Source organism: Plectropomus leopardus, chromosome 3 (genome assembly GCF_026936395.1).
Source record: "Plectropomus leopardus strain MGB_pleo_1.0 chromosome 3, ASM2693639v1, whole genome shotgun sequence".
Taxonomy (NCBI): domain Eukaryota; kingdom Metazoa; phylum Chordata; class Actinopteri; order Perciformes; family Serranidae; genus Plectropomus; species Plectropomus leopardus.
The window spans coordinates 40,136,623-40,152,046 of NC_142178.1; the positions used below are offsets into that span (position 1 = coordinate 40,136,623).

The window sequence follows — 15,424 nt, forward strand, 5'->3', positions numbered from 1 at the left end:
TGTTTTGCTGCTGATACAATAAATTTTATATCAGCTGATTTTTCTACAAAAAAATTTATGAGATTTTTTAAATTATTTTTATATTTTCTTTATTTTATTTTGTCATTTTATTAGATCGTTCTGCAGCAAAATATCTCCTGAGACTATGTATGCATGTATGTGTGTGTGTCTGTATATGTGTGTATATATATATATATTTAACTAGAAATAAAGCAGATTGGTGAAATTATTTTAGATGCTGTTTTGATTTTTTTGTCACTGTAATTGCATATAAGGCTAATTATATAGCGCCAGAATTAAAAAATCAAATAAATAAATAAAAGAAAAATACGTTTTTGTATTATTATTTATGTATATGCACACTCTTATTTCAATTATTTTAGAATTTCTTTCCCATTGAATTTCCTTTTTTTTTTTTTACATGCTTTTTAACTTATGAGCTTTTTAAATTTTTCATTATTTATTTATTAATACATAATTCTTTAAATGGCATATTATATTCTCTATTTGGGGTGTCAATAAAGTTATTTATGTTATAATTAATATTATATAAAGTGACGGTGAGTGTTTACATTGGAGCCTGTTTTGTCGCTCAATGTTGGAGCAAAAATTGTTGACCCCATTATTTTCTTAAAAAAAAATTAAAAAGTAAGAAAATAGAGTCTTAGCTAAAAAAAAAAATTAAAGTCGTCATTTAATGTAATTTCAAGCTTATTTTACTGTGAAATTAATTTTGTTGTTCACATTTCCAGTCAGGCACCGAGCAGGCGGCTACGGGCATCAAACGGCGGGGTCCTCCCGGGTCCTTTCCGCCGTGCGCCGCTCCGCTTGTCCCCGACGTCCGCCGAGAGAAGACGGTGAACTGACCTCAAAATAACCTCAAAACAACCTCAAAACAACCTCAGATTAACCGCGAGGTAACGGCAGATCAGCGGCAGATCCTCCTCCAGCCGAGCGGGTCCCGGAGCGATGATGGGCGGCAGGACCGGAGCGCTGGCCGCGGGGCTGTGCGGAGCTCTGCTGGTCGGTTACTGCATCTACTTCGACCAGAAGAGACGGAGCGACCCGAGCTTCAAGACCCGGCTCCGAGAGCGTGAGTCCCGGCCTCCTGCGGCACCTCCTCCTGCTCCCACTGCTCCTCTGTGTACTGCTGCTGCGCCTCCTCCTATTTCTACCCCCGCTCCTGCTGAACCCTCTCATATCTCCGCTCCTCCTCATGCTCCTTCCGCTGCTGTGTATACTCCCACTGCTCCTCTGTATACTGCACCTCCTCCTGCTCCCACTGCTCCTCTGTATACTGCTGCTGCACCTATTAATGCACCTCCTCATACTCCCACTGCTCCTCTGTGTACTGCTGCTGCACCTCCTCCTATTTCTACCCCTGCTCCTGCTGAACCCTCTCATATCTCCGCTCCTCCTCATGCTCCCTCCTTCCGCTGCTGTGTATACTCCCACTGCTCCTCTGTATACTGCACCTCCTCCTGCTCCTCTGTATACTGCTGCTGCACCTATTAATGCACCTCCTCATACTCCCACTGCTTCTCTGTACACTGTTGCTGCAGCTTCTCCTATTAATGCACCTCCTCATACTCCCACTGCTCCTGCGTACACTGCTGCTGCACCTCCTCCTATTTCTACCCCCGCTCCTGCTGAACCCTCTCATATCTCCGCTCCTCCTCATGCTCCTTCCGCTGCTGTGTATACTCCCACTGCTCCTCTGTATACTGCTGCTGCACCTCCTCCTATTAATGCACCTCCTCATACTCCCACTGCTCCTCTGTATATTGCAACTCCTCCTATTAATGCACCTCCTCATACTCCCACTGCTCCTGCGTACACTGCTACTACACCTCCTCCTATTTCTGCCCCTGCTCCTATTCATGCTCCTACTGCACCTCCTCCTGCATCTGTGTTTACTCCTTTTTTTTAATCTCTTTAAATCTCTTTAAATATATAAAGTAAGAAAAGCTAAACAGTTTCTGTTATAAAATAAATGCTTAAATTATATTCTAATAATGATTTGATTTTTAGTGATTGAAGGCTGAAAATGCGTCTTTTTCTAAAACATTATGTATTTGTATATGTAAACAACATCTGGATGTTTAAATAATCACCCAAAAATATTTAATGTTAAAACAATTACCCACAACTTAAATTAAAAAAATAATTCCCAAATTGATGTTTTTAAAGAAAAAGGATGGCCAAAACTTTTTCTTGAAAAATGCCAAAAATATTTTTAAAAGGCTCAATTGTTTCTTAAAAAAAAAAAAAAAACTTAAAAAAAAAAAAATGACAAAAAATGTCTGTCGGATATAATTTCTGTTTTTACAGTTTCTGTCTTTGATTGATGGTATAAATTTTGGTAATTTTTAAAGTGCCCCGGGTTTTAGAAATGAACAAAATTCCAAAAATTATGAATATGGAAAAGTCGCGCTAGTTTCAGTTTTATAACCAAATCGCTGATAGAGTCCAGACTGTTAAAATGACAATTTAAAAAAACGACTTTGCATGTAGTATATTGAAAATAATTTTTCTTTTTTTTTCATTAAAAAAGACAAAAAGCTGACATTTTTAGGGTTAAAATGATAAGATTAATGATTTGATATTTCTGATGTTGGTTAGAAAAACCATCTCAGTGAAAGTAGAAAAGTATTTGAATGTATAATATTTTTTAAGGTTGATTTTGGAAGAGTGATACTAGTTTGTGTAATATTAAAGCGAGCCCTAAGGGTTAATTCTAATTATCCCGGCTGAGTTTGTTGATTGCAAACACGCCTTTGACCTGGAGCAGACCTGCAGCACAGATTCATTCATGAAGCCGTTACACGACAGCACAGTCGGCATCAGCCGGGCGCTCGGCCACACGGAGATTACGGAGTTAATCGGGACACGGTGACGCGAGGCCGTTTGAAGAGTTAGCTATTATTCCACTCAGAGCCTCCAGCCTGTGAAGGGTTAATGATTTTTGTTAGTTTCTGATGTTTTTGAATCAATCACAAACTTTTCCAGTCAAAGCAGGTTAAACACAACGGCTGAAACACAGAGGGCTTTTATTGTGAAGCAGCCACAGGAAGTAAAGATATAAATCAGGCCGCGTGTTCAACGTGTGGTTTATTTTAAAGTTTCCCTTTAACAGTCACATATTTACAGATTGCTTTGATTTATATCACAGCTTATATCCAAAAAAACGTACGAAAAAGTTGTCGTTTATTTCACAGTTTTCCTTTAACAAACAAATATTTACAGATGGATTTGATTTATGTGAACAGTATTTAAAAAACACACAAAAAAGTCAAAATCTATTTGGAAATTTTCCTCGAACAAACAGACTCTCAGATTGCTGTGATTGATGTGAGCAGCGTTCAGCGGACGTTTAAATAGAAAATCTCCACAAACACGTGAAACGTGAGCCTTCGAATGACCGTGTTTCCTGAAATAAGATACGCAGAAGAAACATCTCAGCAATGAAGTGTTTTTCTCCGCAGTTTATTCGTTTTTTTATGTTTATGGGATTTTAGAACACCTTCGATTTAAGGAGATGTCTCAGATTTTAGGACGTTTCTTGGATTTAAGGACGTTTTTTTTTAAATCTTGGGACATTTCAAGACTTTTAAGACATTTTTAAGATTTTAACAAGTTTCTCGGATTTTCGAACGTTTCTAGGACGTTAGGACGTTTGCAGAATGTTTGGATGTTTCTACAATTTAAGGACATTTCCTTGATTTTGGGACGTTTCTTGGATTTGAGGACAATTGGGAATAATTGGGAAAAGGCAGCGAGTAACTTAGAAATGTTCCACAAATTAAAAGTTAAAAGTAGATTTAGATTTTTTTTCAAAGCTAGGAAAATGTCAAGAAAAAAACCCGAAAAAAATGCAGGTAAAAAACATTTATGTTTCATTGTAAAAACTATGTCACAGAATTATTATTCGATATTTAAGTACTTTTTAAATGTTTGTTTGTTTTCCTTTGTTTTTCTTTTTTCATTTGTTTTTCTTTGTTTTAACTAATTTTTAACACAAAATTTACGGCACTTTTTACTAATTTCCTGCTATTTTCTGGGTCATTTCCTCTTTTGATGCTCGTGCCGTCTTTTTTGTTTTTGAAAGAAATCGAGCCAACTAAGTTTTACTTTGAAAGAAATCTTCAAAATCCACGACAGAAACAAAGTTAGTTTTTCTCTTGTTGTTTTTGAATTTAGTCAAACTGGTCATGTGACTGAAAGTGTCGTTTGTTTTGTGTTTCGTGTCGCAGGGAGGAGAAAGCAGAAGGCGGCCAAAGAGCGAGCCGGCCTGGCTAAGGTGAGCGCGACCTCGTTATTGTGTCACCTGTCACTTCACAACAAAGAAAACAAAGGATTAGGTTTAAAAATACAAAAAGATCTCTCTCAGGTCTCTCAGTGACTCAAGAATGTAATTAAATTTTATTAAAATAACATAAAATAACATGAATTAATCCAGCGTGATTACTGTTATCATCACTGATGTTTTGTTTTTCTCTTTAAAACGTCTTCACATTATTTGGTGGCATAAAAAGTTTGGCAGTACAGTTTAGTTTAAATGTGGCACAATATTTTTAGTGGAATCAGTCAGAACTTTTTAGGCTTTTATTTTAACGGTAGCACCTCTTTACTTCCTGTTTTATTGTGATAGTGCTTATAAAAATTCAGTAGTAAAGATTCGAATGAAAAAATGTGAACATAGATGTTGTAGCATTCACTCGCTGTATTTTTTAATTTCAGAGAAGTTTCTTTCAGCTGACGCAGTTTTGCAAGAGATTGCAAAAATTAAAACAAAAATGACCATGACCCTCAGGGGCTTCTGTACCTGCGACTGTTCATGGGATGATGACTCATATTCAGACCGTACATAAAGATGGACGACGTGGCGGCTCCCCAGAGCGTAACTGTTCAGTGTGTCGCCCCCTGCTGTCTGTCTGCAGTATAGCTCGTAAAGCCCGCCCCTCCATATTTGTGAATGGGACAAACTAAAAACTAAAGTACACGACTAAAAAATGTTTCCCAAAGATGTTTTTTGTCACGAAGGTCGTTCTCATCGCCCTGATGTTTGTTTTCATGATCAGTTCGTTTTTATTGACTTACTGATTTATACAAAGGGGATTTTCCGGCATGATTGACAGCTGTGACAGCCAATCCGTGCGCTCGCATTCAATTATTGCGCAGAATTCCGCCTTCAGTGACGTCATCATGGCGAGATGGCGGCGCCTGTAATATTTTGGCGTCACTTCAGCACAGCGGGGGTCATTTTGTGCGTGTCGTCCGTCTTCATTTATTGGTCTGACTGAGTCTCGACACCGATGACATCATCAGAGACCCAAAAATAAACGGTGCAGAGCAGAGAGGAGAGTCTGACTTCCTGTCGTTTGTCCTGCAGCTGCCGGACCTGAAGGACGCCGAGGCGGTGCAGAAGTTCTTCCTGGAGGAGATCCAGCTGGGCGAGGAGCTGCTGGCTCAGGGTGACGCCTCCTCGACACGCACGCGCTGCTTTTCAGCGTCAGATTAATTCATTTATCCCAGACGAGAAAATCAGTTTCCACCCGAACAACAGAAACCGCGACGGAAACAAGCAGCAATGCATCGATCGATACACGAGGAGCAGGCAGAACACACTTAAAAATATTCACATTCACATGACGCAATACGTACGTTAGTGAACATAGATGGGACTTTTTTATTGTAATTATTATTGTTATTATTATTTTGTTTTTATTGTCAGATTTTAAAAATCACAACAAAAATCAGGTTCTTAAAGGTAATAAATACAAAAGGCTAGTTAGCAGCTAAACAAGCAAAACACACAAGGACAGATACATTCTTAAAAAATGATTCATATTAAAGTTATTAACAAAGTAAAATAAACAAAGTAATTAAGAGGAGAGAAAACATGTTGTAATTGATTTCTAATTAAGAAAGACATCTCTGTTACGGATATTTAAAATGATTCCCACTTTGATCAGTTATATAAATAAATAGAAATAAAGAGAGAATAAATTAGTTAAATAAAAGAGCAGGAGAAAAGTGGACGTAAAAAATCTCATTCTGATGACGAGATTTTCATTTTCTTCTAATTAATCTGCTGCTTGTTTTTAAAAAATGTCCCAAAACCATCGCTGCACAGCAGATATTATTCAGATTTCTCCTGAAAGGAGCTCAGGTCTCTGCTGGACTCAGGTCTCTGCGGGACTCAGGTCTCTGCTGGACTCAGGTCTCTGCGGGACTCAGGTCTCTGCGGGACTCAGGTCTCTGCTGGACTCAGGTCTCTGCTGGACTCAGGTCTCTGCTGGACTCAGGTCTCTGCGGGACTCAGGTCTCTGCGGGACTCAGGTCTCTGCGGGACTCAGGTCTCTGCGGGACTCAGGTCTCTGCTGGACTCAGGTCTCTGCGGGACTCAGGTCTCTGCGGGACTTGGATGCAGTGAACTGTTGAAAGAACTGGTGAAAAGTCTTTGTATTGATGATTTGAAAGTCCCGGTTTGATTCTTGTGGTCCGTCCTCTGGTCTCTGAGGACTCTAAACGTGTCTTCATGTCTCGTGTTTCGCTCCACAGGAGACTACGAGAAAGGCGTGGACCACCTCACCAACGCCATCGCGGTGTGCGGTCAGCCTCAGCAGCTGCTGCAGGTGCTGCAGCAGACTCTGCCTCCGCCCGTCTTCCAGATGCTGCTCACCAAACTGCCGAGCATCAGCCAGGTTCGCCAGGCGCTTCAATTTATTCTCGCACAGATCTGCAGCTGCACGAACACGGAGCCGAAAACAGTTTACGGTCACAGAATCGATAAAACGGGACGAGCGGAAAGTAAAAAAATAAAGGAAAAATACAGGAGAGAAACTGCTAATAAAACCAAAAATTGCCACAAATGGTAAATAAAAACAATAAAAGCAAGTGTTCCTAAAGACCCTTTAAAAGTCTTAAAAAGCATTAACCCTTTAACAGTCACATTAAGAAATACCTTTGCAAAAAATATGCATTATATCAATTTATTTTAAAAAGGAAATTTTCCCAGTATTATGCATTGTGAAAAATGCAAAAGTCAGAGTATTATATGATTAAATCACCATTTTTGTCTTAAATAATGGAAATAATAATAATTTTTTTCCAGAAGATCCCCAACAATAAGGGAAAAAGGCCAAATTATTTTTACAGAAAAATCCCCCAAAATGGAAAAAAAAACCCAAAAACCTTTATCAGAAAAAAGCAATTTTCCCCTTTGAAAACCTTTTAAAAACATATTTTTTTAAAACACTTTTTATTTCTTTAAAATTAGCCCAAATAATTTAGGGGAAAAAAGCCACATATTTTTTAAGGAAAGGATCACATGTTTTTGTTAAAAACTTAAATAAAAAAATTAAATAATAATAATAATAATCACCAAAACCTTTTTGGAGACAAAAAGCCAAAATCTTTTTTTTTGAAAATCACCCAAAAAAAGGTCAACCCCGCCCCAAAGAAATTTTAAAGAAAACAAAATTGCGAAAAAAAACAACAAAGAAACCCCTTTTATAATATTTAAAGGAAAAATAATAGATTTTTTATTTTACAAATAATTTATTACATTTATTTAATTTAAATTAAAAACAATTACATTTTTAAAGCGTAAAAAAAAAGTTGCTCTTTGAAAATGGCCCGATCGGTTCCTTTCCTCTGTTAACTCTTTCCTGTCTTCTCTGTTTGGTCGATCTGCAGCGTATCGTGAGCGCACAGAGTCTCAGCGAGGACGATATAGAATGAGAGGACGCACAGGAAACCACGCCCACCTCCCCTACCCCTCCTCCCACAACGACCTGCCAACGCCTCGGCCTCCATCACGCCGGCCGACGTCCATCACCGGCGTCCATCACCGGCGTCCATCACCGGCGTCCATCACCGGCGTCCATCACCTCCCATCACAGCGTCCTAAAGGGAATTCGTTTTTTATTCCATGTCAGTGGTGTTTGTTTTTCCGTGACCGACCTCGCGGCGTTCAGAGGACCTGATCACTGCGTCCTCTGCGTCGCCGTTTGGTCGTGAGCTGGTCGGGCCGTTAACGTGAGTCGGGGCGGTGCGGCATCGACTTCCAGTTTACGCCGTCCGACCGCATTTATTCTGATATCAGCGACACAAACAGGAGAGTCGTCTCCGCTCGGAGGCTCCACCAAATATTTATTGTTTTTATGATCAGTCGTCTTTCTGTTCGCTCGCTCGGAAACACTTTTTAAAAAAGTGCTGAAATGTTTTGTTCGTGTAAAGAGGACGGCCCTCTTCAGGAAAAAAAATCAATAAAAAATTTGAACAAACGAAAGTTTTTTTCCTGATGTTTTTTATATTAACCCTTTAGAGCCCACTTTAATATCAGACACTTAAGTCGCTTTCAAAATCAAACTTTAAAAAATTCCACAATATTTTCTTCTTTAATTATATAATAAAAATAACCTAAAAATTAATAGGAAAAAGGGAGATTATATATATATATATATATATGAAAAATGTCAGTAATTCTATATTTATATTTACTTTTTTAATTTAAAATGCAGTTACAGAATTACATATTATATTACAGAAATATATATATATATATATATATATATATATATATTGACTAATTTCCACCACTTTTATTTGGGTAACGTTTTGCTTTTTTTTTTACATAATTTCCTTGTAGCTTTTCTTTCTAATTTCTTGCTGATTTTGGGGAGTGTTTTGGTGAGTTGCTCTTTGTCGTCTTTCCATATTTCTCAAAGAAAGAAAACCAATTTTCTCAGGTTTCAAAGAGTTAAATCAGGATTTTCAGTATGGTATTTTTACTGTTAACAGTATTTTTACAGTGTGGCAGTGTTAGTACTTTTATTCCAAATGTTTTGCGGTTTCTTCCGCTTTTTCAAATATTATTTTGCTGCTATTGTGTTGTCGCATGATTGACGTTTTTTCCGCCTTGTTTGCTGATTTTCCTCCAACTCGCATGTGTGACTCTTTGCATGCGGCGCAACACCTGCCCTTATATAGTGTTTAGGGGGGCGTGGCCTGTGCTGGCAGGTAGCTGATGATCATTCAGCTCACCTGTGTGAGAGCAGGTCAGGATGGTGAGTTATTTTTCCTGTAAACAGAGACTGAGGAGGCTGTTTCTGCAGCGTTCACACGGCAGTTTTCTGGACTTCGTGTCTGGAGCTGAAATCAAACGAATGAAATCCGTCTCGAACCAAAGCGACAATCTTCTCCTCCCCAGAGCTTCATCCACAGCAGGTAAACACCAAACCTTCGCTTTGTCTTTTTTCTCTGTGAAATAACTGACTTACATCATCACTCATCAGAATCCCACGATGTCCTCTGAGACACTAGTGTCCCACAGAAAGACAGAAAGCTTTGTGCTGCAGTCGGTGTGTGTTTGGTGTGTTTATGTCCGATAGTAACTGTAGCGCAACATTTCTGAGCTTTGAGCGTTCACACGATCAGACGCTGGTGGTTGAATGATTGCAGAGAAAATCACTGAAGCAGAAATACTCAACTGTCTTTGCTCGGGGGCCACATTTACAGAATGACAGGAGTCCAGGGGCCAGTCTCAGCAGCCCCGTACATGTTTTTAGCATTTTTTGTATTTTAGGACATTTTTCCGATGTCAAGACATTTCTGTGATTTTACCACATTTGTAGGAATTCAAGACATTTCTAGCATTGTAGGATATGAGGATGTTTCTGTACGCTTCTAGGATTTTAAGATGATTTTAGGATTTTTGCACATTTCTCTGATTTTAGGACGTTTGTAGGAATTCGGGATGTTTCTAGCATTTAAGGGCATTTTTAGGATTTTAGCATGTTTCCAGGATTTTAGGATATTTCTAGGAATTTAGGATGTTTCTGGCATTTCATGAAGTTTCTTGCATTATAGGACATTTCTAGGATTTCAGCATGTGTTAAAGGATTTTAGGATGTTTCTGAGAGTTTAGCATGTTTCTCTGATTTTAGGATATTTCTAGTATTTTAGGACATTAGTGTCTCAGCTGTGTCCTCTGTCGGGGGTGTGGGGGATCCTCCTCTGGCTCTTTTTTTGATCATCAAGCTCTATTTTGATGCTGTTTTATGTCTCTGACACCTGATGGAGACTAAAAGGACAAAAACAATTTACAGTGTGAATCACTTTATTTTTATTGTGAATTAGAAAATGTTTCGGGGGCCACCAGGCACCTTATCGTGGGCCACAAAGTTCCACAGAGTAGCTTTATATTGGTTCAGTTAATCCAGTGTCGACCCATCTCGACTTGGCCATGTTAATCTGGAGGTCAAAGTTCCTCGAGCAAAAAGATGGAAGCAGAAAGTGAGTCGTCTTACCTAAAACAGGACATGGTGTCTTTTCCCCAGTCAAGGACTCAATATTAGTAAAACACATTTAAAATTCTTCAGGTGAACTGTGATGTGGAGACCCTCTGAGTCGGTCCAGAAGACAAAATATCACTCCTTACTTAGGCCTCAAAAACTTGTTTTTTTTTTAATCAGATATTTACAGATTTCTTTGACTCATGAGCCGTCTCATCAGTTTCCATTAAACAACTGAAAATGTAAACAGTTATAACCGAACAGTGCTGAGAGATGAGCACATGTAGGGTAAACAGCGGATAAGTGATCAGTTTACTCTGACAGGAGTGATGATCAGAGGTGCAGAGTTTGTACCTCCATAATTAAAACTGGGACTGAAGAATGGGAAGAGTTTCTCAGTGAAGGAGCAGCCAGTAAAGGAGTAGATGAGAGCTGCAGCATCTACGTCATAAAAGGAGACCAGACCCTCCTCATAATCCACAAACACCCCCACCTTCTGGGGCTGACACTTCAGAGAGAGACGGACTGGATGGCGGGTACGAGCCTCATATTTATTTCCATGTTTCAACCCTACAGTCCAGAAACCATTCTGAGGACTCAACGTGACATTTTCCTTCCTGTTTATCGACTCTCTGGCCACTCCTAAAGACCATTTAGTCTTTCCTTTTACTTGAACCTCAAAGTAGAATTTTCCTGAAGAGAAGCTCTGCTTTGCTAAAACACAAGTACAATCAGAAACATTTGTTGGGGTTTTTGGGAGTTTCTTGTCCACATCTCCACAATTCACTTGTTTTCCATTATCAGACAGGACGAGAGCAGGATTTGCTGTATCAGGATCAAGAGTCACATCCACTGCATACTGCTGGACCCTCTTCAGCTCAGACTCAAGCAGTTTCTTCATCTCTTTACCAAAAGTCTCCTCCAGCTGAGACACAGCTCTCACTACAGTCCCCTCATATGATGGTGGATGGACGCTGACCTGTGTCCAGTCCTTGGTGGGTGGAGCAGCTTTCAGGGACTGGACACTCTGGAGAAGATGGAGGTGGTCTTCAGAGCGTGAGAGCTGCTCCACCTCAGAGCTTCTCTTCTTCAGCTCAGAGATTTCCTGTTCCAGCTCTTTGATGAAAACCTCGGCCTGTTTTTCTGTTGATTTCTGCTTCTCTTTGATCGTGTTGATGAGCTCGTTCAGTTTTCTCTCAACAGACTCCATCAGAGCCGTGAAGACCTGAACACCTTCTGCGATCTCTCTGTCTGCGTCTTTCTCACTGAGGTCGACTGAGCGTTTGATCTCCTGAATCTTCAGTCGTCTTCTCCTCATCATCTGCTGGATTTCAGCTTGTGTTTTCCTCAGTTCAGCCTTCTTTCCTTCATATCCTTCTCTCAAAGGAACAACATCGTGCATCTTGTGGTCTGAAACAGGGCAGAGTGTACAGACACATGTCTGGTCGGTCTTACAGAACAGCTCCAGAGGTTTATCGTGCTTCGTACACATCCTGTCCTCCAGGTTCTCCACAGGGTCGATCAGCTGGTGTCTTTTCAGTCCTGAAGCTGTCTGATGAGGCTCCAGGTGAGTCTCACAGTAGGAGGTCAGACACACCAGGCAGGACTTCAGGGCCTTCAGTTTGGCTCGCTTTGGGAGAAATATGTAGCCAAGAAAGCAAAAGAAATCATGAGTCAACCTGATCATATTTTAAATGAACTGACTGCACAAGGCCGGCACAACAAAACACCCCTTACAGAAACAAATCGGTACTCTAAGACCTTTCACCCTTCTGCAGTCATCCTGCTAAATGTTGACAGTCATATAAATTCTTTTTATATGACTGTTTCATTTCTACTTGCATGGTTGGTTTTTCATTGGGCCTTTTTTTTCACATGGCTGTTAAACCCAAACATACACTCTATGAATGTACTTAAGTGATGTGCAATGCATCAGAGCATCAGATTATTTTTAAAGATTATTTTTTTGGCATTTTTGCCTTTATTAGATAGGACAGATCAGCAGTGTGAAAGGGGGAGAGAGAGGGCATGACATGCAGCAAAGGGCCACGAGCCGGACTCGAACCCGCGACCGCTGCGGCATGACAGTGCCATTTTACATGGGGTGCCTGCTTAATCCACTAATTTGGTTGTTTTGTAAATTTAATTTATTCTGCCTGGTTCTCATGTGGGTCAGTATGCTGCCAGTGTGTATCTTGCCCATGTACTGATCTCTCTGATGTACTACTACTACTACTACTGCTGAGTGTTGCACGTTGTTGTCCGTCAGTTTGTGTCTGGTCTGGGCAGATCGTGAAAGTGAACTGTCCTGTTGGGATAAATAAAGTTGTCTGAAGTGATAAATCTCTCATCGTGTTTGGAGCCTAAAACTTGCTCAGTCAGAGAGGCCTCTCCCACAAAACCGGTTCTCAAATGTGAGCTGCTGCCATGAAGACGGCCCCGCCCAGATGAATTAATGTGATGCAGAGTTACATGCACGGAGCACCAAAAGTTGAGCTGCCCTGTTTCACTCAAGCAAACACGTAAGACTCGAGGAATCGAGGAGTCGTTACTTTCTGCTATCAAATAGTAGTAGCCCCCCCCCCCTTATGTCTCAAAATATTAATTTATTTTTGCTTTAATTTTGACTGAAAATTTTCTTTGTGTTGAACCTCAAACTGAAAAGCACATACGCTGTATGAAAATGAAAATGGCATGGATAAAAATACATGAATAAAAAAAAGATAAGATAAACCTTATTTGTCCCTCACCGGGAAAATTCAGCAACTTAAAGACAGAAAAAGGATTGAATCTGAATAAGCGTGGCAAAGAAATGCAATACACAAAGGATAATAGAAAAGTACAGTACAAATACATAAATATACTATTCACAGTAAGAATAGACTATATTCACATCCAGAGGCGGTCCTGGGTAGTTTTTGCCCTGGGCTTAACCCCCCAAAAAAAGTCATCCATTAACATCGTATTATCTGAGCATAATGCCTCAAATTTTAATAGTTGCTAGTTCAGCAAAGCTAAAAACCAAATAGAGTCGTCTTCTGTGGCTAAGTAGCAGCATATTAGCAAGAGGATAATAAATAGCGTATAAGCTACTGTTTCATTACGTACAATTAACGTCACTCGACCTGCATACCTTTTATCTTTTGAGCGTTTCTCCTCTTCTTCTTTCCCTTTCTTTCTGAACTGGACATCTGATGGTTTCTTTGGTCTTTTGTCCATGATACACCCTTGACTCAATTTAACATCATCACCTTTTCCCTCCGTCAAACGCCCATGTGGTGATGCTCAGCATATTCCAACATGCTCTTATGTTGAAAGGACTGCAGCAGGCAGTAGTTGTGAGCGGAAGCTCTGTGTTGCGTATTGAGAGTTATGCAGACGCTTGACGGATTTAATGCGGTCAGACATTAAAGTGAGTTCCGGTAAAAACCCGACAGTTGTGGCAGTTTTTACATTTTCACATAGCGCAATAAATGTAAAAGTATCTATGTTAATTTTATGAATGAAATACAGTTTATCAGCCTCTCAGCCTCTGCAGCTGTGAGCTGATCGCCCTCCTGTCTCCCTGCTGCCTTTTCTCCTGACGCACACAACCTGTAGACATGACTCAGCACAAAGTTGACATGATAGTAAGGGCGCCCCGCACCTACTCCACTAACGTGACGTGGAAATGAGCGGCAGAAAACTTGCGATTTTTATTTATTTATTTATTTATTTATTTATTTATTTTGCGGGTGCTCGTGCGCCCCAAAATAGATTGCGCCCTGGGCGGTCGCCCACATTGACCACAGCAAAAACCGTCCCTGTTCACATCTGTTTACTGTCCCATATACCATACAGATTTACAATAAAAGAGAAAAGAAACAGATATGAAAAGGTAAAATCAGTTACTAAATGATTTTTTTATTTTAATAAAATCAAAAAATCACTACTAAATAGCAGAAGTGCAGACAAGATGTGCAAAGATAAAAAGATCATTTAAAATTCTTTAAAATTCAGTTTAAAATGAGTTTGTAGTCATACTGTACATTTTGTATATATTCTCTATCTCTTCCTTTTGTGAATACAATTACATGTCTATGTCTGTCTTTTTTTCTATTTTTCTTATCCCTAACTTATTTCCCTCCCCTGTACTGTGAGCATTGCCAACCCGGAAAAAATTCCTTGTTCCTCATTTGTTGAACTTGGCCAATAAACGTGATCCTGATCCTGATCCTGATTAGTATGTGGAACATTTTAGCAAAGCTGAAGCTTCGTCTGCGTCTAACACGCCTTTTTAATCCTTTTGATAGATTAAAAATAGTCACAACAGCTGCTGCGACATTAGAGTTTATATTCTTGCCACAAAACACGAGTTTAGATTCTAATTTGATGTAAAACGCAGAAACATGATGAGCTGGACTCACCAGAGTTTGGCAGAGACGCTGCTGTGTTGTTGAGAAAGACCTGATGAAGTCAGTTTGAAGTTTGTGTCAGAGACAAACAGAGACTCGTGTCGTCTGCAGCGGCCCACAGACTCTGACAGACTCGTCTTTGGTTTGTGGAGTGGGACGTTGGAGCTCCTCTTTGCAGCGTGGCTCCGCCTCTCGCCGCAGCTCTGATGGTCACGTCTGTTTCCTCCCTCTGATTTACTCAGTTAATAGCAGTTTTTTGTGTTTTTGTTAAAGTGGAGGGAAGCTGGTGCTGCACAGGTGTGAGGAGTCAGGTTTATAAGAAGGTGTTGCTATTCAAAGTTGAACCTTTTCTGTCCTGGTGGCAGCAATGCAGTATTTATATAAAGTAATAAAAGTTAAATAGGGCAATTTAAAATAATAACATTTTAGACATTTCCCCACGTCTTACATATTTCTTTTATATAGCTTTTAAGTATTCGGCTAACTGTTATTGCAGGACTTTTGTATTAAATTGCATTAGTTGAATCAGGTGTAACAAATAAGCTGGTTACTGAGTGCATTTCCAAAACACAAACACAAAATATGAATATTACTTTTAACAGTACAGATTACTTTGTTTTAGGGATTTTCAAAAAAAGAAAAACAACAACTTTAATTGTATTTTTATTGTGAGACAACTTATGTATAAATCAGACTTTTCTGTTCAATTTTCGGTACTCAAGTTACTGC

The 15,424-nt window shown here is 39.6% G+C and overlaps 2 protein-coding genes across 5 annotated transcripts; one reads left to right on the plus strand and one right to left on the minus strand.

Annotated features, from left to right (window-relative positions):
• The first annotated feature begins 796 nt into the window (after window positions 1–796).
• Window positions 797–8,296, plus strand: tomm20b (translocase of outer mitochondrial membrane 20b). The gene is made up of 5 exons (XM_088075244.1): window positions 797–1,093; window positions 4,254–4,300; window positions 5,393–5,474; window positions 6,565–6,707; window positions 7,702–8,296. The coding sequence occupies exons 1-5, from the start codon at window positions 970–972 to the stop codon at window positions 7,744–7,746; spliced, it is 441 nt and encodes a 146-aa protein (XP_087931370.1). The 5' UTR covers window positions 797–969; the 3' UTR covers window positions 7,747–8,296.
• A 1,812-nt stretch (window positions 8,297–10,108) lies between these two features.
• Window positions 10,109–14,863, minus strand: LOC121937996 (E3 ubiquitin-protein ligase TRIM21-like). Of its 4 annotated transcripts, none has more exons than XM_088075224.1 (2): window positions 14,708–14,863; window positions 10,109–11,931 (listed from the first exon to the last, which is right to left on the minus strand). In XM_088075224.1, the coding sequence occupies exon 2, from the start codon at window positions 11,791–11,793 to the stop codon at window positions 10,609–10,611; it is 1,185 nt and encodes a 394-aa protein (XP_087931350.1). In that variant the 5' UTR covers window positions 11,794–11,931; window positions 14,708–14,863; the 3' UTR covers window positions 10,109–10,608. The 4 variants fall into 4 exon arrangements, with proteins under 4 accessions (XP_087931350.1, XP_087931352.1, XP_087931353.1 ...); XM_088075226.1 differs by having other exon boundaries at window positions 10,109–11,916; window positions 14,708–14,851; XM_088075227.1 differs by lacking the exon at window positions 14,708–14,863 and adding an exon at window positions 13,435–14,700 and having other exon boundaries at window positions 10,109–11,916.
• Window positions 14,864–15,424: the final 561 nt, after the last annotated feature.